We start from the raw sequence: 27887 nt of genomic DNA on the forward strand, positions 1-27887 counted from the left end.
ATTAGCAGTACTTTTCAATTACCTTTGGAAAATCTGAAACATTTTATAACATTTTCAATAACAATCCTTGGACACTGTGCCTTCTTCTACCCCTGCCTTAACCTTATTTAAGTTGCTGTTCTGAGAATCAAATCTTTCTTAATTTTATGCTAACCTTAAAGACAAAAGAAAATTATGCACAAAACCTATAAACCACTTTTTGTTATGCACACTTTTAGGAATGCTGTTATTTACTTAGGAATTTATGGAATGGAAGACAACCCACCATCCACCGCCACAGCCACTTAAAGCCTTATCTGTTTATTAACTTAGTAACATAAGTGATTCACTCTATTACCAATATTCCCATGATTAATCATTCACCCCTGTGCTCATGACTTCAACCAGGAGAATATCAGAAGGAACAAACTTCTATCAGTATGTTCCATTTGTGGACACACCCTGCTGGACATTCTCTATTCAAATGTTAACACATTTAAAGTTAAACTGTGGCACAACTGAGCAGGTCTGACCATCTTACTGCCACCTAGAAATCTCTTATTGACAGCAGCTTTCTTATTCAAGCCAGAAGTTCTTATGTGTGTTTTTTTGTTCTTTTATTCTTCTTGAACTTCTGTTTCTAAGCATTTCAGTACAACTTGCCCTATGTGTATAATTGTATGTGAAAAATTACATCTGATTTGATTTGATGAAAAAACAAGGGACATATACAGTATTATAAAATTGCACCCTTCCAATGTATATTGATAGGTACAGTAAGTAAGCTCAGTTACTTGTGATATTTAAAGGAATGTATTGCTTTCTGAAAAACAAATAATTTTCAGAATCAGGCCAAGTAGTTTGTCTATCACAGGGGTAGCGAACTCCAGGCCTCGAGTGCTGCAGTGGCTGCAGGTTTTCATTCTTACCATCTTTTTAATTAGTGAGTAGTTTTTGCTGCTGATTACTTCTTTTAATTAACTTGACTCAAGCCCCATAGTTGTTTCTTTTTCTTTAATTAGCAGCCAAACAATAATGAGACTCAAAACAAGCCACCACATGACCAGCTCCCCTGTGTCCATTACACAACATCTGAAATTAAAGAGAGGTGATGGTCTTGGTAAGGTTGATCTCTCAGGTCACCAAAACATTTTGACGGTGCTCTTACAGTTTTCGAAATGTGTGTTGTGGCAGAATGAGAGCAGCAACAAGCCATGGAATTAAATAACAGATTTAATTAACAGCAAGAATTAGCTTCTCATTAAGAAAATGATTGGAATGAAATTGGTTGGAGTTTGAAGCCTCAGTTTAGCTGGTCATCTGTTAGCTCGTTTCACATCTCATTTCTGCTTGGCTGTCATTTAATGAAGAAAGGAATCAATTAAGAAGGCTGAACTCTTCTAACAGGGCTATTAAAGTGATGGGGAATAAGTTAATTAGCAGTGAAAACTGGTCACTGATTAGGAAAAGGGTTAGAATTAAAACCTGTAGGGCGGCACGGTGGAGCAGTAGGTAGCGCTGCTGCCTTGCAGTTAGGAGACCTGGGTTCACTTCTCTGGTCCTCCCTGCGTGGAGTTTGCATGTTCTCCCCGTGTCTGTGTGGGTTTCCACAAGTCCAAAGACATGCAGGTTAGGTGCATTGGTGATTCTAAATTGTTCCAAGTCTGTGCTTGGAGTGTGTGTGTTCCCTGTGGTGGGCTGGCGCCCTGCCCGGGGTTTGTTTCCTGCCTTGCGCCCTGTGTTGGCTGGGATTGGCTCCAGCAGACCCCCGTGACCCTGTAGCTAGGATATAGCGGGTTGGATAATGGATGGATGGATGGATGAAAACCTGTAGCCACTGCGGCACTCCAGGCCTGGAGTTCGCCACCCCTGGTCTATTACCTTTTAAAGCATTTCAGGAATAAATTGTGACCTCACATGCTGATTACCATATGCAAGTAAAAATTTCACTGTATTCTGCACATGTGACAATGTTGGCCCTGTAAATCTAGAGAGACAGTAAAATCTACTAAAACACAGCTTTATAAGCCACAGTCTTGAAATTTGGCACTCATCGTAAGTCAGGTTTTTGACTTATAACATTCAACCTTACTGTGATCTTAACATTTATTGACAAAGAAAAAAAACACTGCACAATAGAGTATGTGATTGTAGTGTGTTTGTTAGAACACTGGTTTTTCAATTAAAGAATCCAGGTTTGATTCCTACCCATTAAACTTAATGTTTTTTTAAAGTTTAAGGAGGTAATACATTTTGATAATATTTTGATAATATAATAATTGTAATTACTTTTTACCTTCTCTCTTTCCACTTTCTCAGGTGGGTAACCCGACTAGTAATGACATAATACACAAATGATGTAATGATATTTCAATTAGCAATTCAATTTTTAACCTTTGACATCATGTGTATTGTACTTCTGCTATTGACAAAAAACAGAAGTGTTTTAAAAGATAAATTTGCTAGGTAAGGAAGCTATCCTACAGTATATAAAGCAGAAGTATCCATGTAGAGCTCTCACTGCTAAGAAGATTTCTCTCACCAACCTAAAAATGGCTCAGGTACAGAAAAAGATTTCATTATAGAACAGAAATGTTTAAAAGATTATTGGTATCAAAAGCCATTGAGCTTGTACTTAATTATTTTTGGAGCAAATTGACTTAAGTATTGCTTACATGAAAGTAGCTAATATATTTACTTTAAATATCTGCAGTACATTTATAAGAAAAGCAGCGTTTCAGTTCTTTCTATTTTTTTAAATATTTTTCTCCATCTAGCCATATCCTTTAAAAGGAGACATTGCAGTTATTCATACGACTGAAGATGGAAAAAATGAATATGTCATAGAAAATGCAGTACTGTACAATGGAACCAATAAAAAAAAGAGATTTTTCAGGTAAACACAATTTCAAACAGTTATTAAGAAATTCTATATATATAGTATATAGTATAATATTTATATATATATATATATATATATATATATATATATATATATATATATATATATATATATATAATGGTTTTGTTTTAAACTAACACTTTTTACCTTTACCTTTACTTACTAAAACTAATACTTACTTTACCCAATTTTGTATTGCATTTTGTATTATATTTTGTATGTAAATATATAAGTTACTGTGTATTTAAGAATGTGGGAAAGTTAAACTCTCTTTCAAAATAAAATGTCAATGCTGAAACTAAAGATTCTATAACAAATAAACATTTCTGTATAATATAATTTCTGTATAATTTCTGTATTATGTCATTTTAGGGGAGGTGATAAATTATTGGAGGTAGACAACACTGACCTAGCAAGTGTTCCACCACTAAAACTCACTGAACTTCTCAGTACAGGATCAGCAATGTTGGTAAGCAAATATAAATTCTGTTATTATTGGAGTAATTGAAAGAGAAATAAAAAAAACAACATTCTTTCTGAAGTGATTTCATAAAGGGCTGAGTACATTTGATAATTATAACATATTGTTGACTGTTTAGTTTTTTGTCAGTGTAATTTTAATATTGTTGTTAGATAAGTAAAGTGGTCAATTGACTTTGCTATTATTTTTAATTCTATGAATGAAATGAAAGAACAGTAGGAGAAAGACGGAGTATATGCGCATAAATGAGAGGGAAGGTGGTGGAAGGGTGAGACTGTAAGCAGCAGAGGTGGTGAAGGTAGACGAATTTAAATATTTGGGTTCAACAGTCCAAATCAATGGAGAGTGCAGCTGAGATATGAAGAAGAGAGTGCAGTAAGGGTTGAGAATAATGCGACTCTTTGGCACGGCTGTCCCATTGACAGATGAAGCAACAGTACTTTGAATAGCCAAGCTGCAGTCCTAGTAACAGAGCAACGACTTTAAGATCTCCACAGATATTCCAGTTGTACCTGCTATACTGGACGTGCTTCAGCAACAGTTCCATATTCTCATACGTTTCTTTCATGTGTGCTGCATAGACAACAGGTACTGAAGGATAAACGTTGCCATTGTGTAGCAGAACAGCTTTCAGGCTTAACATTGACGAATCAATGAAGAGAGGCCACTGTTCCGGGTTGTGTGTGGTTATATCATGATGTCGGCCACCAAAAACAGAAATTTTCATACCTGGTGACAGCAAACACCATTCCTGTAGTCTCAAACCCAGCAGTTCGGCTTTTGCTTTTGACAGACCCAAATCTCTGACTAAATTGTTCAATTCAGACTGTGTTATCAGATGTGGATTGTCTAATGAGCACGGTTCAAACTCCGAGTCAATGTCACAGTCAGTACCCTGCATTGCAGTTTCTTCAGCTGGTTCATCTAAGGTCCAGTCCACTGGTGGTTTCGGAATTGGAAGACTGTCATCATGTGGCACGGGTCTCATTGCTGAAGGCAGATTAGGATATTCAATTGACTTCTTGTTTTTGGCAGAGAAACCAGACACATTAGTCAAACAGAAGTAACAGTCCATCACATGGTCTTTGTATTCTCGCCATATCATCGGAACAGCAAACAGCATTGTCTTTCGAGTGCCTCTGAGCTAGGCTCTCAGACTGACAGCACATGTCGCACAGCAAATGTGAGTCGCCCATTCCTTGTCTTGATCACCAATTTTGCAGCCGAAATACAGATGATAAGCTTTCTTCACAAGAGCAGTTATCCAACATCTCTGAGGCGCAAGTGTATATTCGCCACAGATATAGCAGAATGTATCGCGACTGTTACGGCATTGACGAGACATATCGCCCAACACCAAAACGTTTATAGAATCAAGCTTACTTACTGTTATATTGCTACAGATACTATACATTACTATACTGATACTATACTGTACATACACACTGACTATCTATATTAACCAAATGAGCAGGATTGGTGTATGCAAGCCACATTTATAGCATGCTGAGACAGCGTCAAGCTCGTTCAGACCTGCCCAGGTTGTCAACTTCCACAGAACAGCTTCCAACCTGGCCTGATTCCATACCTGGATATGCCCAGGCTGCACAAAACGTTGTTGATAAGTCACTTACGGGAGCAAAAATGTTTGGATACAAATATAAGAAAAAAATCATGACAAAAACTGAAGATTTCTCTGAAATGATGATATTGATATTCGTGATCAGCACACAAAAATCTATAAGAAACACCCAACAGTGTTCAAGAAGCAAAAACTTTGTTATGCAGTGTTATTAGTTGCAGAGGAACAGTGGCACAGTGTTTGGTCCTGCTGCCTTAAAGATCTTAGTTTTAAATACAGACCCTGGCACTGTTTGTTTTCTTTGTATCTGTATCTGTTAAAGCTTTTTATGTCATGTTTTACTTCTACATCATAAAGTTGTACATGTTAGGTTTTATTGTGGTGTATTAATTTACCCCAAGAGAAGTGAGGAAGTGTGGGAATGTGAGTGTTTATGGGTATGAAGATGAAGTGGCTGGCCTTCTCTTCTGATGCTGCCAAGACAGGAGCATCTGAAGACCCAGAATAGGGCAGGTAGTGAGATAATGGACAAATCAATTAATACTTTCAGCTGCTAGTACTGGCTAAACATCTTAAATATCTGTGAAATATGATCTGGTCCCTGCAGCCCTGATCTGGAATGAGTTGGTTAAAATATGTGTGGTTAGAAGGGTTACTAAGTGGGACACAAAACATGCAGGACAAAAAAGAGATCAGAATAACAAATGATACTGTGTTGTTCACTGTTTAGTTTTAAAATACAGTACATGTAGTTTCCTAAAAAGCACTTACATACCTCTGGGGAGCATAGTAAAACACGCTAGAGGGGCAGATTAGTTAATGGCCTGATACATTTAAGGCCACATAATATTTCAGTGTGTTTGTTTAATACAATCATCTTCCAATAACTTATAATTAGTACAGCTTCAAGATGTACTGTGCTGCTTTTTTGGAGATTCTGTGGTATGGTGTTCTGTTAAAAGTAATTCTGGCCACCCAACCATATAACAACAGAAGTTTACTCATTGATCAAGAGCTCTCTGTGCATCAAAGATGATCAGATACAGTATAACAGGGCATGACTACTGTAATTCTGTCAATTATCTGTCAATTGCAGACAGTCCATCGGATGAACAGAAAGGATCCAAAACCCCCTCATTCGGAATCAGTGTTCTACAAATCAAAGTATGAAGAAGACATCATCTTAAACCTGAGTCTAAACATGGTGAATGGAAATGATATTGAAACTGAAACAAATAATGACATGCTGAAAGATTCTAAAAATAAAAGTTTTGAAGAAAACCTTGAATGTCCTACACAGAATAAACCAGGAAATTTTGAAAAGACAATAGTGGTGACACTGAGTGAGTCAGGTATCTTCATAGTACGTGACAGGGGCCTACAAGAAGGATGCAGATGTAAAAACTGCAATGGCTGCAAAATTCATGATATTATCATACAGTCAGGTGCCACTGAAATAAGTTTTGGTAAGTAACAATTAAATATCTTACATGTAATACATATTTCCAGAGGCTTAACTGTTGTAAAGCATTTATGATTTTAATAATAGCAAATGTTTTGCACCCCAAAATGAATTAAGTGAGAAGTAGAATATTATATTTGGTTAAGATGAATACAATGAATGCAAAGCATGTCTATCCATTTTATCATTTGCTAATATCAATGCAGAGTTGTTGGAGGCTAAACTATGTCATTAAATGAGGCAAAAGACAAGAACTGTTCACGAGCAAACTTGTTCATACCTGGCAAAAACAAAAAGGGGTTGTCAGGGAATTTAAGTTACACATTTTGGTATGTGTGAGAAAACTATACTAAGTAGTGAAATTCCAAACAGAGATAACATCTCAGGCTCCATTTTTTACGTTTTTTTAATGTTTTTTTTTTCCATGCAATTATTTGTGTTATTAACTAGTTAATGGTCTAGTTTGTACTGATTTGATCAGTTCAGTTTGTGAAATTATAATTAGACATTTTGGCGTTTCAGATTGTTATTCCTTTCCTTGACAGCAGCACTGCATCATTATTAAATCACAAAAGCCTGAAAATTGACTGTAGCGTGAAATGTACAATTATGTGTTCGGTTTTTGAAAACAAACTAAAGCTACCATTATATTGTAGCTCAGTTCCTATTTTCCACATATATGTGACACACAGCTGATGTTTTTAGTATGAGCAGCAAAAAATGATATTGAGGTACAACTTTTCAGAAAGGATTTAAACTACGTTAACAACCACTGTTTTCCATCCAAATCCTCAACATCTCATTCCCACCAGTCCTGGGGCCTCATTTATAAGGCTTACATACGCACAAAAAGTAGCTTGAAATACATGTACATAACTTCCCACGTCAGGATTTATAAAAGAAAACTTGATGGTGGAATGTGTGTATATTTATCATAACTCTTAACCATGTGTACGAAACATTTTGGAGAATCTGGGAAATGACAACTCCCTTGATCAAGTAGGGAAATGCAGCCAAATGAGCTAAATATAAATATAATATATTATAATAAGAAATTGATGATCTGAATTATAATAATTCATTTCACTGTGATGTTGTTATGATATGTGTTGACATGACAAATATATTAAACCTCAAAAGTGTTGAATATGATGTACACACTGTTATAGTTACTTTTTAAGAGTGCCAATGCTGCGGATTTGCAATGAAGAACATTTTTGTTTTTCTTCAGTTTATATCAGCTACAGTACCTGTTGTCACTTCTCAGTGAACTGGCCGATAGGTCAGGAACTTCTCAACTAAGCTTCACTCCATTATATCTGCTGTGCTGAAAGACCTTATTTGACTTAAAGGACAAATTGCATAGAAATGTGTGAGACATATTTTTGTGTTTTTTGGAGTACACATATTTTCACACTCAAAGTTTTATATGTGAAGCCCCTGACCCCTCTGTCATATCAACAGATTTCTTCATACAGGTACAGGAGTGATAACTCTGCTCAAAGCAATAACTATAATTTTCCATTTTCTGTTTAACTTCCTTGCCCTCATGACGTCCTGCACTAAAACTATGCAAGGTAATGCAGCAACCAGCATCTGTCTATTAGATCTTTTTGGTGTTTTTATTCAATTTATGCATGCAGATCACATTCAGGATACACATCTGCACACACTCGTATCATATTTTGATCATTGTAAAATTTATTTGGAATGGTCAAAACAAAAGAAATTGATATGAAGCAAAAATATGAATAAAGTCACTTTTAAATACATTGTAAACATAGTCTTAAAAAATCAGTGCATTTTCATGCAAGAGCTTTTTAAGGTTTAACAACAATTTCAAAAAAACGTAAACTGTGGGAAAACACTGTGGAATGTTATATTGGATATCTACATATATTAACAAACAGAAATAAAATCACAATAAAAAAGGATGTGGTGTTCTGCAACCAACATAGACCAGCACTAAGATCCCTCTTCCTGACTATTAAATGTGAAACCTCATCACAATTTTCTCTTAATTGTTTCATAATTCAGTTTTTGGCATTGTTTGATTAATCCACAAGTGAAATCCATTTTTTCTTAGTTTGTCTACAAAGATAGATAGATAGATAGATAGATAGATAGATAGATAGATAGATAGATAGATAGATAGATAGATAGATAGATAGATAGATAGATAGATAGTTCAGTACTTAATTAAGTGGTTACAGCCTAAACCAGTAAAATCTGGTGATCCATAATGTAATACCCTGAACAAAATATTCAATTCTCATTTTTCACCCTGAAATCCAGACATTTGCCAATTTAAATCCATTCAGGTTATATACAGCTGCTTACCTGAGTTTGTAACTTTTTATGTAAAACACCAAATAAAAGAAGCCTTCCTTATAAAGTAAACACTCCCAAGAATATTTTGACAATTATCAATATCAACAACAAATCTCACGTCAGCTCATTAACTGGTATAAATTAGTCTTGTGGGGCCAGGCGTGATTCTCAAATGAGAATACATGTCTGTGAGCAATCTGTTAGTGTATACTCAAGTGTGGACTGTATAGCAGTGAAATCCTACACTGTAAAGGCTTTACCCACAGGGCATCTTCCTAAAAAACACCCACCTTAAACTTCGCCAGTCTATGCATTTTAAAGCTCCACTGGGATTTCAGGGATGGAGCAAAAGATACTCAAGAAAAGACCTGACACTGAGAGAAAATCAAAAGATAAAAGCACTGTTATCTGTTCGGGAGCTCTGTAGCACAGACAAACACATGTAGAGCACCACAACTACTAGGCTCCATGTGTTCGAGAAGTGCCTCTGCCTGCTATGATATTTTTCTTCCATTTTAACTGCTGCATCACTATATAATGTAATAACAGCAAACAGAGTTTAGATAAGCATTGTGGTCTATGGATATACAATGTGTTAAAATGCTGTGCCTATTTTGTCATGGGATGTTTGCATTTATAATTAGAGAAATTTCTTTATTCATTTAGACATTCAGTCAGAAGGTGGATGTTGTGCAGCCCCATCTGTTCATCTACTGGTATTGTTAGGCAGATTTGTTCATTTGGGTGTTTTGAGTATTAAAATCTGCATCTCCTGCTGTTCTTCGTTAGCAGCTGTCATAACAGCACTCCTTTTGATCAAGTGTAACACAAAATTTACTTCAAATGCGTATCTTGAAGTTAATATTTTCTTGAATATAGCTGCCAGTTCTTTCAGGCATACATCGTCTCATACACTATCGAACAACAGAGAGCACACACAGTACTTGCGACAACGTATTGTTCCCCACTTGTCCAATGATTAATGTATAATCTGATGTTACTGAAAAGTTTTTACCTTGCATCAGATTGCTTATTTTTAAAACAGGTCATGTTTATTTTTAAAATGTGTAATGTGCTTTCTGCACATGTGGCAAATATTTATATGTCTAATAGTGTTTTTTAGGAGACATTTTGACTGTAGATAGTTCATTGTAAACCAAAGTTTGCTGTTTGTTGGACCAGATTAACGAGAGCACCTCTGATCTTTGCAGTTCAAAATCATGCCTCTTCTTTGAGTGTCATCTTCATGACATTCCTGGATTGGTTTAGGAATGTGACACTCAGTGAGCTATCTAATAATTCTCACCCAGTTTTAAGTAAAATTCACTCATGTTTGACTCCAGAAGTATATATTATACGTCTGGTTTCAGCAAGACTAGCTATACATAAATGGACCACAAAAAGAAAAAAAAAAATACAAAAATAAAATTTCGGGCACATATCAGAATCTGGAAATCATGATTTGTCATTACATTAAATAATCAAGCTTTGAGCAGATGATATCAACTATTATGATCAGTTATATGGGGAATTATTATAAAAGGCATATCTAAATAAGACTGTAGAAGAATGAAGAAAAGAATGTGGCCTTGATTAAAATACTTTATCAGAGACGCTACATAAAGTTTCATCATAATGTGTTAATTCATTCTTTATTGTTATGTTATTGGAAGCGTACAGTTTGATGTTTTTAAAAAAAATACAGTAGTTTTCCCTAGGTTACATATGTTAGATTCCATGGTGAAAATAAATGTGTCATGTATAAATATGTGTGCCCTGTGATGAAATAATGTCCCTCCACAGCTTGTTCCTACCTTGCAGTGTTAGTCTGTTTGCCACCACAGCACTTCACTGTATAAAGTATGTAAAAAAGTTGTTACTCCTGATCTCCACCCTAGACAATTACCTTGCCTCATCTGGAACTGTGCGATACTAATAAGGTTCCCCTTGGCAAACAGGTCTGGGTTAAAAGATTATGCAAAGAATGACTGTTATGGTTGTATTAATTAGAAATCAGTGTACCTTGCCTGGGACAGGGTAACAGTAAACCATTCCTGGAAGTCTAGCATTCCATATATCCTAGCCAGGCAGCCTGAAATGACAATGTGGAGCCATCCTGTGGGCTCACTACCTGCGAAATGAGGGCCAGATGGAAAATACCTAAACACATTAGACTTTGGCATTGGAGTCTAACTTTGAGAACTTGTAACATTGCCTGTCTGATGTGGAAAGAGACCAAACTAGTTCAGGAGGTGGAAAGCAATCTGCTAGATATACAGTAGTTGGTATCACCTCCACAAATAGTATGGGTTCTGGAAACAAATTTCTTGATCAGGGGTAGTCTCTCTCCTACTCTGGAGTTTTGATGTGTGAAAGTCCTCATGCGGGTGTGGAGATACTCACAAGCCCTCAGCTTGTGCAAGTTAAGTTTTCTCTGTCAGATGAAAGGGATGCCTCAATGTGTCTACAAGCAGCAGAGAGGAACATTCTGACTTGTATATACCAAACAGCTGTTCAGAGTATTTGGCCTTCTTAGAGAAGGTGGGTGAGGAACTTGAAAGGGTGCTTCCCTCTTACTTGGTAGTCTTACTGGTGTAGAAGGGTACAGCCCGGACACAGACAGGCAGACACGTTGCAGTCCATCACCACACGTTTATTACACAAGTCACTATTATATACAAGTCCTTACGTGCACCACACCAACAAACCCCCCACAGTCTCTCAATGTCCCGGCTCCTTCACTAGCCGTCTCTCTTCTCCTCACAAACACTCAGGGCCTCTCCTTCCCACCTCCTCTGACCTCGTCCACCTCCTCACCCGACTCCAGCCTTGATTGCAGGGCGGCGGCTCCTTAAATAGGTAGCTGGGTGCGGCTCGCAATCAGCCACCTGCCACACTGGGTAACTTCAATGCTCATATTGAGAATGACAGAGATACGATTAAGAACATGATTGGGAGGTATATCCTGCCAGCCCTTAACCAGAAATGATGAGTTACTATTAGATTTCTGTGGTAGTCATAGATTGTCTGTAACAAACACCATGTCCGAGCAGAAGGAGGCCCATGAGTGTACCTGGTCCCAAAGCACCTTAAACCGAAGGATGATAATAATCTTTGTAGTTGTGTCGTCACACCAAACTGGTGTGGTGGTTCCTGTAAGAAAGGTGACCAGAGGGTGTGTTCCAAATACAGCAGGCTCACACTTCTAAGCCTTTATTGACAAGGTCTATCCCAAGGAGCTGGGGGGGAAACTCCATCTGATGATTCAACCTGATACAAGACGAACAATGTGGATTCCACCCTGGCCGTGAAACATTAGTCCAGCTCTTATCCCTGGCACACTTGCTGGAGGGAGTGTGGGAATATATTAAACCAGGGTACATGTGTCTGTAGATTTGGAAGAAGCATATTAACGTGTACCTAAGCATGTGTTGTGGAAGGTGGTGATGGCGATTTTGATAGCAGTTTGCAGTGCTGAAGCGGGAGCTGGGTCTAAGGACAGAGCTCACGGTTTACCACATGATCTATATCCCTCTCCTCACTTATGGTCATGATCTGTGGGTAATGACCAAAAGAATGACACTGCAAGTACAAGCACAGAAATTAAATTTCTTTGCAGGGCCACTAAGTTGACACACTCCATGGTAAAGTGAAAGGTTCAGCACTTCCAGGGAGCCTCAGAGTAGGGTCACTGTTCCTCCAGATCAAGAAATGCCAGTTGAGGTGGTTTAGGCATGTAACAAGGATACAGCCTGGGCAGCTCCCTATAGAGATGCTTCGAGTAAACCCAACTGGGTGACAGCTTAGGTATTAGCTAAATAAGCAAGCTTGATGGACTGAATGGCCTCCTCTTGTTTGTCAAGCTTATTGTGTTCTTAAAAAAAACATGAACTGATTTGGTTTTAGCCACAAATCTTTTTTCTTCTTCCTGGAATTGTCTTGTAAAACACCATGCTGAACATACTGTAGTAGTTCATACTTGGATTGTCATCTTGGATTGTCTCCCACATTTGCCTCTTCTTGATTTAAAACATTTCTGCAACCTCCTGAGGACAACTGAACACCATATACCAGCTCACCTACCTGTTTCAGTATTTGGCAAGGTCCTACCCATGCACCATTCTCTTAAGATAACTGACCCTTCTTGTGGCAGAGACCGTTATGCTGAATTGCTGTCTTTGCATGCACACATCATAGTGCCTCTTCACTGTGAAACCAGCCTTGTGCAAATGCATGGAGACATGTGTGTACAGTATCTGTGAAATCTTCAAGTTTTCAGATATACTCATATGCCATTGAGATAGGTGTTTTATTTCATCATATTTCATTAACAGTGCAAGAGTGCAGTGTGTAAGTTTTTGTAGTGTTGACCGACATTACAGTAGAATCATGGGCTGGTATTGCTTCCAGTCCTGCTTATCCTTATCAGTTGTTATAGACAGTTCAGCTGTGTGTTTGTAAATTTGTAATGAATCTTTCTAATAGGCCAGTGGTTCTCAGACTCAGTTCTGGAAATCCCAAATGGCTGCAGGATTTAGTTCCAAGTAGTTTCCTCATCAGTGAGTCATTTTACTTCTAAATGATTTCATTTAGCATTCTCGTCTTTTTTCCTCTTCTTTTAGTGTGAAAATCACATCAGTGAAATTTTACTTTCACTTAGAAGTATTTTTTACTATAGTTTTAAATGCTTAAGTGTCTTCTGCAGTTCTACTTATAAGTTTCCTTTTTTCTGTAGTTTGCTACTTTAATTTTACTCTCATAATGACAATTAACAACAACCAGAGTAGACACCAAGGAAGATGACACTAAATGGTGAAAGGCTGCAGCTAATTCAACGTCAGACCATTACAGCAGAAAGAAGATCACAATAAAGATGAAATCAAGACAAAAACATTAAATCACCATTTAATAATAATATAAATGCTTGATATGTTTTAATAATATTTGCCAAACTTTGTAATTTCTACATTGTCCCAGTAGCAACAAGAGCTTGGTTATTTAGCCTAGGAGTCTAATTGAAAACAGAAGTTGATTGGAACAAAGACATGCAGCCATAGGGAATCCAAAAGAATCAGTTGGAAAACAACTGTACTAGGCCATCACTCTCTTGATCCAAAGGGGCAATGTAGGTCTTTTTAATGCTGAATTTCCTGCACACTTCATTTCAAACTTTTGTCCCTGATCTTAATGCAGTCCCCTTGGCATGATCAAGTATTTGGAACATTCCAAAATAAACTGCCAAGTTGTCCCATTGTGCCCCCAGGCCTTTCATCACCAGCCCTTCAGGTGAAATCTCTTCTCACGAGGATCCCATGACTCATCTCAAACAGTCCCACAGCTCAGCAGCACTTCTTCCTGCGCTGTATCCTCATAACAGCCTGCCCACTACTAGGAGAACTTCTCAGTGGCAAGCTATCACAGTCGCAAGAAAAAATGGAAAATGATGCCATAAAATGACTGAACAAAATCAACAGCATTACCCACTCTGTTTATTATTACAGGCCATGCTAAAATAGGTGCAATAGTCAATGGATACTGTTCTAAGATTATGAAAATATATGGAGACTACAGAATGTATTCTTCAGACAGTATGTACTTAATGCCACACAAGTACTAAAAATGCCAGCACACCAAAGCAATTGCAGAGCTTTCATGTTTTAGATGGTACTGCTAACCCAGATGCATTAACAGTTGCAGAATCACACTTTTCACAACTGATCAATAACGGGCTATTTTCAACTGAAAAAGCAGTAGAATTTTTCTTATAATCCCATTCTGCACTTTTGTGGGTGTTTAATTTCAAAAGGAAATGTCTTCATTCCACCTCACTCAATTTAAGCCAATTCAGTGAATTAATATACTACAACTGGTCATTCTAATAAGGGCTAGTGAATAAGCTAAAAAAAATCACATTTGACTTAGGCTCTTAAATGTATGTTTGAAGATTTTAGTAAATGTTCTGGTTTTGTGATCTTGAGGGTGGAGTTACTCATGTCATGAAGCGTCGCTAAGTGTGACTGGAGAGTTTGGTAGAGGATTCTTCCAACAGAAAATATGGAATACATTGTATATTTAAGTGAGAATCTTGGTCAGAAGTCTAAGAACAAAAACTAATTCATAATATTCACTATATGGACATTGTAGAAATTAATTTTAAAGGTACTGTTGGCCATTCCTTTATCTTTTTAAAGAATAACAAAGGATCCTTACACTCTGCTTACTATATACAGTAACAGAAAAAACTAATCGTGAATTATTGTATTAAGAAATATTATACAATGTTGTGTGCTTCATGTGGTTTTCTAGTTAGCATGATGTTGCAGTTGGTATCACTGCTGACTCACAACAGCACAAGAGTAAAGGTCTCAGCCATCATGCAGTCTGCACATCCACCTTGTATTTTATGGGCTTTTCTTTTGGGATTTTGGTTTATTCTTACATCCCAAAGATGTGCTGTAATGTTGACTGGTGATTCTAAAATAGATGGATATACAGGTGTATCTCACCCAGGGAAGACTCCCGAATGCACCCAATGCTATCTGGATCTTTGTGCATTTATGGCTGTCTTTTATCAATGTTTTACTTTCTGTTGAATTAGTATAGTTTTGGTTATATTTTCTAGCTTACTTGTAAATTAAAAACTTTGTCTTTCTCTTAATTTCTGTTGTCAGCACATCAAATATATATGTAGTTTTTCACTTAACCTTTACTTCTGGCAGGTGTTTATTGCCTTTGCATATTGTATATACTGTACTATATGAAAAATGCTGTATCCTATCTATCTATCTATCTATCTATCTATCTATCTATCTATCTATCTATCTATCTTTAATGAAGTAGTAAAACCACAAAATGTACCTTATTGCAATATGTTTGAAAATATTATATATATGTTTACATTTTACAGTGACAGCAGCAATTTCAAAAATGCATTAATGAGGATTATTCTGCTCCGAAACACAGAAAATGAAAAGCTTAAATTAATTGTTAATATAGCCACACCTTAAGATTTATAGAATAAGAAGATTTCCTGGGGTGTGTTACTATCTTCCTATATAGGACCCTAAAATGTTTAACATTTTCTAGAATATCATGATTAACATTCTGTCCTGGCTTAATTAACATTTAACTGCCTTTGTCTTCACTTTCATGCTGTCTCAGTTACTTTTTCATTCAGTTTAAATTCCTTTAACAATGGCAATTATGTTGGAATACTCAGTTGGCAACAGGTTTTCAAATACTGTACCCATCTAGGATAGGGAGAGTGGGGAAATGAGCTGAAAAAAAAAATTCTGTAGGCTTGAAATGGATTTATATTTGCTTTTATGAAACATCTGCATATTATTAATCTTGGCCCTAGATGCAATATATCATTTATTTAAACTGTCAATATGTGATTCTTCTTTGCATGATATGCCCCAATTCATATTTATGGAATTGTTAATATCTTTTGAAGCTAAATGGACTTCAACTAGAGAGAGTTTTGTATTTTTGCACTAAATATACCTGTTTTTGAAATGGCCATAATGAATTCAAGGCAGCACTGCTTGTGGTGCACACACGTTTGTTTCACTTGCAAACAAAGTTACTCTAGATCTTGGGTCACATGTGGAAACAAAAAAACATAAAAAGAACGTTCAAAGTAAAAATCACAAACTTTATTGTGAATCTTGGATCCAGTAAGGAGATCATTTTTGCAGCTAAAGGAACTTTAGCATTTAATTGTGTAAAGCATCACAGCAGCTGTAAATCAGCAGACTGCACTAGTACTCTAATGAAGAACATTTCATGTGCATGCAGAAAAACAGAAACAATAGCAAAGTCAGGGATTTCTCCACATGTGGTTAAAGATGTGATAGACATAATGGCAGGCATTCCTTTTTGTTGTGTGGCAACTCATGCACACAATCATCTTGCAGTTTAGATGTTTCCTCTAATAATTCGGTAATTTGATAGGAAAGATAGTGGAATGCAGACTAAACTTCTGGAGATTCAAAGGAAACCAAATGAGACAGCACAAGCTATTTTAGTTTATGTGTATACTGTACATCACTCACAAAGTTTGGCCTTGTAGAAAAGACTATTGCTTTTTCAGGTGATAATTACAGATTCAGGATATGCAGTTTCCACTGTCCTTCCACTATCATGGCATCCTGGCTGGGAAAGGCACCAGCAATCAAATTGGTCAGGATCCATATCCCTTCATTTTAAAGTCTCCTCTACCGGGTAAGGAACTACTAATCCCATCCAAGAAGTCCAGCCAACCCATGTTGTCTGTGACAAAATATATTTTGTAAATAAAATAAATATTGAAAAGAATATATATATATTTCAGGGATATCAATCTGTCCAGTTAGGAAGCATAAGTTATTGTGAATCAACTTCACCTTCTTTGGTGCAGATGAAAGGGACAGCAGGTGCACTGGAGAAGCAACAGCAAGACAACCCTCATAAAAGGGAATGGTTTTGCAGGTAGTGGCCACAGACAGTTGCTCTCTCCTTGTCCTTCCTGATTAATTCTTCTCTAGTTTAGCATTTTGCTAGTTTCCTTGTCTCTACTAGTAACATTCATTCTGTCACAAGAACGTTTGCTGTGTCTCTCAGCACAGTCTCAAGAGCATGGAGGACATATCAGATGATGGACTTTTACAAGGAGAGCTGGACAGAGCCGTAGAATGGCATCAGCCCAGCATCAGGACCGGTATCTGCTCCTTTGTACGAGGAGGAACAGGAGGAGCTCTGACAGTGCCCTACAAAATGACCTCCAGCTGGCTACTGATATGCACGTTTCTGACAAAACTGTAAAAAACAGAATCTATGAGGGTGGCATGTGGGCCTGACATCCTCTAGAGGGACCTGTGCTCACAGGCCATCACTGTGTAGCTTGATTGGCATTCGCAAGAGAATACAAAAATTGGCAGCCCCGCCATTGTCGCCCTATTCTCTTCGCAGATGAGAGTAGGTTAAAACATGTGACAGACATGAAAGAGTCTCAAGATGCTGTTAGAACATTATGCAACCCGCAACATCATCCAGTATGACCGGTTTGGCGGGGGGACGGTGATTGTCTGGGGAGGCATAACATGGAGGGTCGCAGAGACTTCCATGTGCTACGCAACAGTACCGTGATATCTGTTAAGTACCAGGATGAAAACCTCAGAACCATTGTCAAACATTACGCTGCAGCAGTGGGCCCTGGGATCCTTTTGGTGCAGAGCAACGCCCAGCCTCATGTGGCCAGAGTGTATAGGCAGTTCCAGGATGACGAAGGCATTGATACCACTGACTGGTTTGCATGTTACCCAGACCTGAATCCAACTGAGGACCTCTGGGATGTTATGTATTGGTGCATAAAATCCTGCCAAATAGTGCCACAGACTGTCCAGGAGCTCATTGATGCCCTGATTCAGGTCTGGGAGGAGATCCTCCAGGACACAATACCACAGTAGCATGGTAACCCTGGCATTAGTAAATGCTGCTGTTTCATGGATTCAGAATTCTGAAATTGAATGCAGTGTGAACATGTTGTCCTTGTGGAGTCTGCATATTCTGTTTGTATGGGTATTCCTCCTGCATTCCCAAAGACATACAGACTTGGTTACTTTAACTCTGTGCCAGTATGTGTGAATAAGCCTGGTGGTTGAACTTATGACATGCCCAAAGATGTTTTCCACTTTTTGCTCACTGCTGCTTGATTGGCTGAGACTCCCTGCCGCCCTAAATTCAATCTAATGGGTATGAGAATGGCTGACTGACAGGAAGCTGATAATACTATACAATAATGTTAGTGTGCTAGCAACCCAGCTTTTTTATATGTAATTTCCATGGATGCTCCAAAAACATGTTTCTTTAATTAACTATCTATTCCTAGAATAAGTGAGTATCCCTGGTGAGAGACCAGAGCATTTACCTTAAATTTCTACCTTCTGCCTGATGCTTTTGATCATGCCCTTAAGAACATTAGGAATATTAGATGGATGATGCACTGTAATATAAACATGTTCAGCATGTCTTCTACCATTTTCTTCCATAGAATGCTTTGCATTGATTAGGCTTTTTGGGAACCTGGTTTTAAAACCATTCAAAAATAAAGCAATTTGCTAATTTTAATTTATAAATTCTGTTTTTTTTGTCTCACCCAGTGTCACAAAATATTGCTTATGCAAAAGAGGAAAATATTTTCCTTAAAAGCAGAAAGAATGACCACTACCTCCACAAATTCAGCAGTAATGTAGTAGCTTGTCCGATGAGAATTTCAAATTCAGGTTGGTATTACCATTTATTCCTAGCATTCATTCTTTTGATGATCTTCACAGATAAAATTGCAAGTTAGTTTCAGGGGAAGCCTGTAGTAGAGGAAAAGAAATTATTAATGGAAAACAGATGATTAATGCTTAATAATATTTCTTTTCCAAAGATGACCAGGAAATAATGAGATCCTATCCGTAATGTAAGGGACTGGGAAGAATCTGAAATTTGATTCTAAGGGCAAAGGAAAGACCTTCTGTATTACCAGAAAGGTTAAAAAGGCTTCTTAAAACATTTATAGTAGGTAGGTAATTTGTTGTCTAGACTGTTCTGAGCAAGGACCAAGGAACATTATTGTAGACAGAGTGGAACATAATTCAGAGAAACTAAACCAGTCTGAAAAGCATCAATTGGATCTGGGTTCATTTTTCTGTTTGTGTTACTGCATCGATTTTGAAGTTCTGCAATGGCAAGGCAGTAAGGCTTGAAAAGATTCACACACAAATTCTGACAGCACTGGATATTATTGGAGTGTCTTAACTTCAATCTTATATACAAGAAAGACTTGGGGCAGTTCCTCTGTATTGCAGGTTGTTACCATTAATTTAAAGTGTATTTTCTCTCTGTAGGAGAATAATGCATCTTAGCCTCCATGGAAAATCCCATGCCAAGATATTGGAAAGGCTACTTTGGCTGAAAAATTAATGTTTAATTTTCAGTGAAATTACAGTTCATAACTGTATATCTAGAGACTCTATTTTCAAAATGTGAAGCCAAAGTGTAATGATTATTGAATGGTTGAGATGCAATCATCTTCCATGATTTCAGTTTTATGGCAGAGGCATGTAAGCTTTTTTCTTTTGTTTCTCTGCAGTGTGTCCTGGTATTGTCTCTGTCAGTTGGGACAAGACTGTTAGAGCGAGTTGTTGAAACATGATGCCACTAACACCATAGTATAAAGGTGTGGATGACGTGACTTAGCTAATGTGAAATGTTTAATTTGCACCACACATACAGTTTATCACTCATGCCAAAACATTCTAGTTAAGTTTCTTTAGACTCCAGTCCTTTCCACTTCATACCCATCCTTTCCAACAAATCCCCTTTTCTTTGGAAATATATTGAAAATCTGTGAACATAATCTTTTATTAAAGTCAATAGGTTTTGTAACTCAGCCAGAGTCATAGTTGGTCTGGTAATAGCTGGTAAAAAGTGTGGACGGTGTTATTGTAGTTTTATCACTTTTTGACTTCTGTTAAGGCAAAACTTTAAAAATGTTATTATTAAAAATAATTGAATAAAAAAGCAAAGGATAAAAGTCTCACAAATTAAGTGAATGAATGCTCTTTCTCTGTTGCAGTATGCATACAATAATATTAAAAAATATATCAGACACATCACCGCAAAGGTAGTGAATTGTTTTTTGTTTCTTTTTCTGTCCCCTTTTGATGTGAAAGATGAAGCTAAACTGACAATCTACTACTACAAAAGTTCACTTGATGGACGAGAATACTCAGGCATGCCCATTATCCTAAAATTCAGCTGTACAAATGAATACCTCTACTGTGATAAAGTCAATGACAAGGTGACTCTGAAACTTGAGGTTAGTAGTTATTTTCTTCTTGCTTTAGTAGGAGAGAGGAGAGGTTGGGAACATACGCTGATTACAGCACATTGATGCACGCACCACATGGTGGACCACCTGGATTGAGATAAAAGTACAACGGGTGACAATTCAGCACCACACTGAACAGTGAGAGGTTTTTTACAGTGCAGGAGTGCCAATCCTGCCACCAACCCCCAGGTTTTCCCTGTGGTTAGGGATCTGTGCTGGCAATCGGAAGGATGCCGGTTTGAATCCCATAAACGCAAGGAGAGACTCTACTCTGTTGTGCTCCTGAACAAGGCCCTTAACCTGCAATTGCTCCGTCCTGGGTATGACGTTAATCTGCATTCAGCCCAGCAAGCAGGTCCTCCAACTTGCTTTAGACAAGGGAATATTCAGCATCTGCTTATTTTCTTGGCAAGGAAAGTTTTCATTGTACAAAAATCTCAATCAGTATGAGAATTAATTGTAAAATTATCTATGTTTACAATTTAATTCCATGCTTGTTCCAGGTCCTTGTTTTCCTGATTTCACACACTTTTCAAATATACAAATAATTGGAAGGCTGAAATTGATTAAAATGGCAATTAAAAAAGATTGTGCTTAGGCTCCTGAATTTTGTTTACCATTTTGCATTGATTAATACTTTATTATAAAATTTGAACATTTGTAATGTACAAGATCAAGCATGTGGTAGCCATACTGTACATCCATGGCTGCATATATTTTTAAGTATCATGGGATTGGTGGGAGAGAACTTTGAATAAGAGTGCCAAAGAGTTAAAGTAAAATAAAAGCAGATAAAGAATTTTCAAATTGGCGCATTAAATTTAAATTACCTGAGGGTTCAGACACAAGCACCATATGAATTCATACACTGGTTGATGAAGAAACCAAGAGGCTTAGCTTGTGAAATTTTGGAAAACTATCCTATTGACATTTCTTAACATAATATTGGATTTTCCAGTCATTATCTCATTCCACTAACAGTGTTTCTCAACATTTAGCATCTCACGACCCTGTTTTAATTTTAAAAGTTTAATGACAACCATGAAGTCCCCCCTTGTTGAATCAGTGATAAAGACTGTGAGATACAAACAGGGATAAATATCGTATAAATAAATAGCGCACCCAACAAAAGCAACTCGTGACCAAGTGGTTGAGAAACGCTACACTAAAAAATGTAAAGATGTTGGTCATATTATCTTTTAGCTGCATATTTCTTGTATATTTAAAACTATTGAGGAATATTGTTGCTTCTTTCATCATGAAAGCTAAAACAATCATGAATAATCCTTAATAATCTTTTTTTTTTTTGTTCCAAAGTAGCTCTTTTTTTTACTAATATATATGATTTTTTTTCCTATTTAGAAATGCTGTGAAAAAGAGCTGGAATATATCGCAAATGACAAACCTACATGGAGCTTTGTATTCTATATGACAGACAAAGGCGATACCACCCGTCAGTTTGAATCTGCAAAGTACAGGAACTGGTTTATCAGCTGCCAGGAGAAATTAATTAATCTCAAGAAGGAAGCAGGTGACTTTTTGGTCATCACTATACAAACAACTTAAGTGTTAAACTCTTCTTGCTCCTGGAGGGTCAAGTATACATAAACTATAATACTAGGGTGTTGTACCGTGTTAGCCATTATGAATGTAGTGAAAACTCAAGCAAAATGACTCCTTTTATTGACTAACTAAAAAGATTATATTATGCCAGCTTTCGAGACAACTCAGGCCCCTTCTTCAGGCAAGATGTAATCAAATTATAACAAATGGATAACTGTTCTACAAATCTTTTATTGTGTGTGTTACATGTTATTTAAATATACATCACTCTAAATTTAAATAATTTATCAATTTAAAGCCATGTAAACTATAGTTTACTATACATTTCATGAATTTAAGAGTTTGTGTGTGTGTGTGTGTGCGTGCATGTGCGTGTGTGTGTGTGTGTGTGAAAAAAGCTGAAAAGCTGAAATCCAGATAGGTATTGCATGACCTATTAGCCAACTGCCTAGGAAACTAAGATCTCCAGAATGCTGATTCACTCCTTCTTCTAATTTCCTGCGCGACTCTGAGCAAGTATAGCATGTCCACGTGCCAATTCTCCAATTGTGAAGTCAATGTCTGTAAAAGGATGTGCTATACTTCAGTACTACTAAAGCAACTTACAATAGCTTTTACTTTGGAAAGGCACTATATAAATAAAATGTTGTTGTGTCTGCTTTTGTCTGACTGCTTCAACAATGTTCCTAACATTTCTTTAAAAGAACACTGTTGTACATTTAAACAGAGACATTATTCAGATACATGTGTGAAGTGATACTTGTTTGAGGGAAATGAGAAAATTTCTATATGAAGGAAATTAGAAATTTTAAGGTTTGCTATATGAAACATATTGCTGATTTCTGAAAAATCTTTGTGAAGAAACTGGTTAGATATGGTATAGCTTATGTACAAGCCAGCCCAAATAAACAATTTATGTTTTTGCAGAATTACACATCTCCATGTATAATTCGATTTCTGGCAATATTCGATTTCTTCCTGCTGAAGATTGTATGAATATGTGAACTGAGACCACTTTGTGTTCCTGCTGAACCTGAATTTTATTAATAAATAATAAGGATTAAAAAACAAAGGGAGAAACCACCCACTAAACCAGACACAGAAGAGAAGCTCCTCTAAGAACTAGAATCTTCCTCTCGCCCCTCTCTTTTTCTTATTTCCTTTTACTCCTTCTGTTCTTTCCCACTTACTAAATGCAGAGCAGCCTTTAAACCCTCAGCCTCCCTGGATTCACTTCTGAAGTCATGGCATACTTATAATCTCCTACAGTCATTAAACTGCATTGACTGTGAACAGGCTCTGACCCCAGGAAACTTTTAGTTTCTAGACATTCAGAACTGCACAAGAACTTCCTAACCTTTTAATAACAGGACAAGAGTCTGGCAATTTTTTGTTGAGCTTACCTGCTAGTGTCATTGCTGATTTGATCCTTCCATGAGAAAAGGATCACAAAGGCTAATATTTGCTTCACGTGTAAGGCAGAGAGAGAGTAGACAGAGCTAGGTACAGCTTGTGAACCAAATGCTGAAACCACTACCCATTGTGAAGGGTAACACAGGGTCAGAATCAAGTTTAGACAGATGTCAATACCAAAAGCGTAAAAAAAAAGTTTCCTGAAAAAGCAATGTTCTCAGGCTTGAAATAGCTTTCCTTAGAAAGAAAGCGCTGACCATACTGCACATGTAGTTTGACAGGATGGAAACCAACACCATGTGAGCATAAGCTGTGAATTATACCCATGTGTTGTGTGGTGCCGCAGTAAGAAATTCTAAATAGTGATACTTCATGGCATCACCATGTAACAAAGTAATGGTAAAACTGAAACAATTCATAACAGAAAAAACAAAAGAATAAAATATTAAAATGTAATATACAGTAGTAACAACTAGTTTTTATTTACTTCAAGCCTGTTCTGGTTAAAGATACCTCTTTCCTCAAACCAGTGGAGAACTCACTTGCCACAGCCCAGGTGCTGGGAATTTTTCCTTCCCATTTACATTTATTTGTTTGGCTGATGCCTTTATCGAAGGTGATTTACAATATTTATGATACAAATGGCTACATTTCTTTTGGTTTTCCAATTGGAACACAGGCAGGTCAAGTGGCTTGCTCATGGTCACACTGTGAAAGTAGAGGGATTTGAATCCACAAACTTAGGGGTTAAAATCCAAAGCCTTATTTGCTATGCCACACTGCCCCTTCCCAGTTTGATACAAGTCAACTTCCATTATTCAAGCAAGCTGCTCTGGATTTCTGTTTATTAACCTGAGCTCCTGGTCACTCTTCATCCAACACCCTGCATTCAAGGTTTAGGTTGTACTAGGTTCGGGTTAGACTTGTCTAACTTTTGATGGAATGATATTTTATTCAGATATTAATTATTCACAATTATAATTCTATACTTTTTTTCTTTGGCCATCCATTAATCCAATACATGTAGCTGTCTCCATGGCCAGCCAAAACTTAGGTTACATCAACCAAGTCACAGGAGCCCAACCAGAATAGAAAAACTAAGCCTTATGGGGAACACTCGTCTACACACATCAGACTGATTTAGAGTCTTAGAGGCTTGTCAAATGACCAAAATTTGTCAATGATATTTACTCATTTTAATGTACAGCACCTTACAAATTATAAATGTAGAAATGTTGCATCCCATCCAAGATAGGATCCAGATTTCAGCTCAAGGCTGCTGCTGCTACTTTCTGGAGGAATGAATAGGTTCAGAAAATAGCTGGTTATTTTATGTTAATGCCATTAATCATTCACACTATAAACTTATTTTCGTTAATATTGCATGTTAAGACATATATATTGTTTACATATTTGCATATTTAATATTTGTTTTTAACATTTTTTTCAAATAGCTGCATGCATAATGTGCATCTCATTACTTCAGAAAATATTTATAATATATATACAAATAAATATTTATAATATATACACATCCCACTCTGTACCTTGGCTCTTGCCTTGTGCAATGGATAGTAGCCATCAAGCTGAACTGCCAGTTTATGAGCATTTCATTTCTGTGATAGGACTTTTAGGAAGTTAACCTGCAAATAAAATGCAATCAATTCAAAGCCAGCATGTATTATATATACCATCCTAAAAATAGGCTGATACTGATTAAACTCTTTATGCTGGCATGGACTCTTCCAAATTCAGTCAAATCTGTCAATGCTCACAATGCTCAAAAATGATCATCATAAAAGGTATATCTGAAATTTACAGCCAAGAAACTGACATTTTAAACACATTGTTTAGTAATGGTGTCATTTTGTTCTATTAGTGTAAAAATACTGTTACAGATTTTAGTCCCTTATGTTTAACAAGAATAAGATCAACAACTTTAAGTTTAATGTCCTACTTAGTTGTGGATTTTAATATGCTTAGTGTGTGGCATGCCAAATAAATGTGCACACATTGAACAATTTTGAAATACTAGCCATTTAATACAGTACACATTTTTGCAAATACTGTGGCATAATGTTGCATAATGTAGTGTGTGCGTCTGAACAAGTTTTTCCAGGTAAGATTATGGAAAACCGGTCAACACTGTCAGGATCAAAGTAGGAACCAATTCTGGCACCCTCACTCATAAACATGCACACAGACACAGGGCCAGTTTAAAAAAGGCCATCAACCTGTCCGTGGAAGAAAAAAATCACAGGCATAAACTCCAGCTGCCTCATTTATAAACACTGCGTACACACAAAAGAGGCTTGAAACGTGTGTATGCAACTTCCCAGTTAAAGGCTAGGATTTATAAACAAAAACTTTGCATGAAAGCATGCGTATATTTATAGCAACTCCGACCCATGCTTAAGCAGTATTTCAGAGAAACTGAGAAATGATATATATATATATATATATATATATATATCCATCCATCCATTTTCCAACCCGCTGAATCCGAACACAGGGTCACGGGGGTCTGCTGGAGCCAATCCCAGCCAACACAGGGCACAAGGCAGGGAACCAATCCTGGGCAGGGTGCCAACCCACCGCAGGACACACACAAACACACCCACACACCAAGCACACACTAGGGCCAATTTAGAATCGCCAATCCACCTAACCTGCATGTCTTTGGACTGTGGGAGGAAACCGGAGTGCCCGGAGGAAACCCACGCAGACACGGGGAGAACATGCAAACTCCACGCAGGGAGGACCCGGGAATCGAACCCAGGTCCCCAGGTGTCCCAACTGCGAGGCAGCAGCGCTACCCACTGCGCCACCGTGCCGCCCTATATATATATATATATATATATATATATATATATATATATATATATATATTATATATATATATATATATATATATATATATATATATATATATATATATATATATATATATATATATATACAGTATATATTTACAAATTTAGACATCAGACACTGGAAGCCACTGACGAACCCTTCTCTTCGTTGCCAGTCTGTAGCAGCAAAATGTAAAAGCAACAGAGTTTTAACAGACGTCATTGAAGTTGATCATGTTTGTGTAACATTAATGCAAATGGCCAGGAGGTGTCACTAGAGAGGTGAGTGTCAAATGCTTTGAAGCTTTGATACGATTTCTGACACAAATGATTTAAATGTTTCTATGCTTCGTGAGGCTTCACTCTGCCCATCACTACATGCATGTGAGGGTGCGGCCTGTCTCAATTGCTTCATCGGCTTCCTGCAGTTTGCCTTTGCGACGCTGCACTCACAGAGGTATATAAGAAAGCCAACACATGAAAGGGAAAAAATAAAAGGAGTCTAATCGGGAAAAAAGGAGATCCGAGAACAAAAAGAAAATTAAATTGAAAAGGAGTTTAAAGAATGGGCAGAGAAGGCAGAAGTGAGGGAGAGCCAGAGCAAGTGAGAGAGAGGGAAGAGAGCCCGGAGTCCCTTGAAGGAGTGCACGGCCAATACTGAATGGCTAATGGTCACTACATCAGTATGAGATTTAGTATGAGATTTGCCCATCTATTGGTTTTTTGGAAGTACTTTTTGGACTTTAAGACTCCTATTGCATGATACTGTGTAGTAGATTAACCAGAGAATGAAAGCACATGGCTTTGAGACAGAAGATATTAAAGCATAAACCCAATGTGAACATATTCAAGAATGCTGGTGAGGAATGTATTTTTTTAATGCTTGGGTGATAAATCCATCCGGGCCACTATCTTCAGAATTTTCTGGTAAACCTATAATTCTAAGGTTGTATCTTCTAGTCTTATCTTCCACATCTGTCATCTTTAATTTCATAGCTGAAAACTCTTCTTTATGAGTGACTAATTCTCTATTGTGATGCAAAGAAGAGACTGGTAAAATGTGAACCTCATGCACTGTTTTTCGCCTTTTCAGACTTCATCAAATTTATCTCTGTTCTGAGTTCAGTAGTTGGAGTCTATATGGTGTTATTTGACATTTGTTCCAGCATAAGGTTCTTTAGTTCATCAATGTGGGCCTCACCAATAGAGACACTGTCCTGTGATGATGATGACACCTCATTTGGTGAATTAAAAGCTTTGACGTGTGGACAACACGATGAGGTAGCCATAGCCGAACATACTACACAGTAAAGGAGATTAACAGCAACTTTTTTGTTAGATTTTAAGTGCTGGGAGTGAGGAAAAAATGCTTAAATCAGCAGTTGAGGATGGTGTGCACAAATTAAGTGCTACATTACTTAATGATTTGTATGTTTCTATTGCTCCTTCAAGAAGTTTC

General features: G+C 37.1%; 1 protein-coding gene across 2 annotated transcripts; it reads left to right on the forward strand.

Annotated features, from left to right (window-relative positions):
- Positions 1–2470: 2470 nt before the first annotated feature.
- LOC114650275 (uncharacterized) lies at positions 2471–23097 on the forward strand. Of its 2 annotated transcripts, XM_051927124.1 has the most exons (9): positions 2471–2540; positions 2757–2875; positions 3254–3350; positions 6041–6410; positions 18880–19002; positions 20443–20588; positions 21963–22198; positions 22350–22525; positions 22562–23097. In XM_051927124.1, the coding sequence occupies exons 1-7, from the start codon at positions 2532–2534 to the stop codon at positions 22164–22166; spliced, it is 1068 nt and encodes a 355-aa protein (XP_051783084.1). In that variant the 5' UTR covers positions 2471–2531; the 3' UTR covers positions 22167–22198; positions 22350–22525; positions 22562–23097. The 2 variants fall into 2 exon arrangements, with proteins under 2 accessions (XP_051783084.1, XP_051783085.1); XM_051927125.1 differs by lacking the exon at positions 18880–19002.
- The last annotated feature ends 4790 nt before the right edge of the window (positions 23098–27887 follow it).

Source organism: Erpetoichthys calabaricus, chromosome 4 (assembly GCF_900747795.2).
Source record: "Erpetoichthys calabaricus chromosome 4, fErpCal1.3, whole genome shotgun sequence".
Taxonomy (NCBI): Eukaryota; Metazoa; Chordata; class Cladistia; order Polypteriformes; family Polypteridae; genus Erpetoichthys; species Erpetoichthys calabaricus.

Bases quoted from the DNA above. Each gene is read 5' to 3' on its own strand.
- LOC114650275 (XM_051927124.1), top strand. The intron at 2,876-3,253 runs GTAAACACAATT...ATGTCATTTTAG, and splicing joins AAAAAAAAGAGATTTTTCAG to GGGAGGTGATAAATTATTGG. The intron at 6,411-18,879 runs GTAAGTAACAAT...TGTCTCACCCAG, and splicing joins TGCCACTGAAATAAGTTTTG to TGTCACAAAATATTGCTTAT.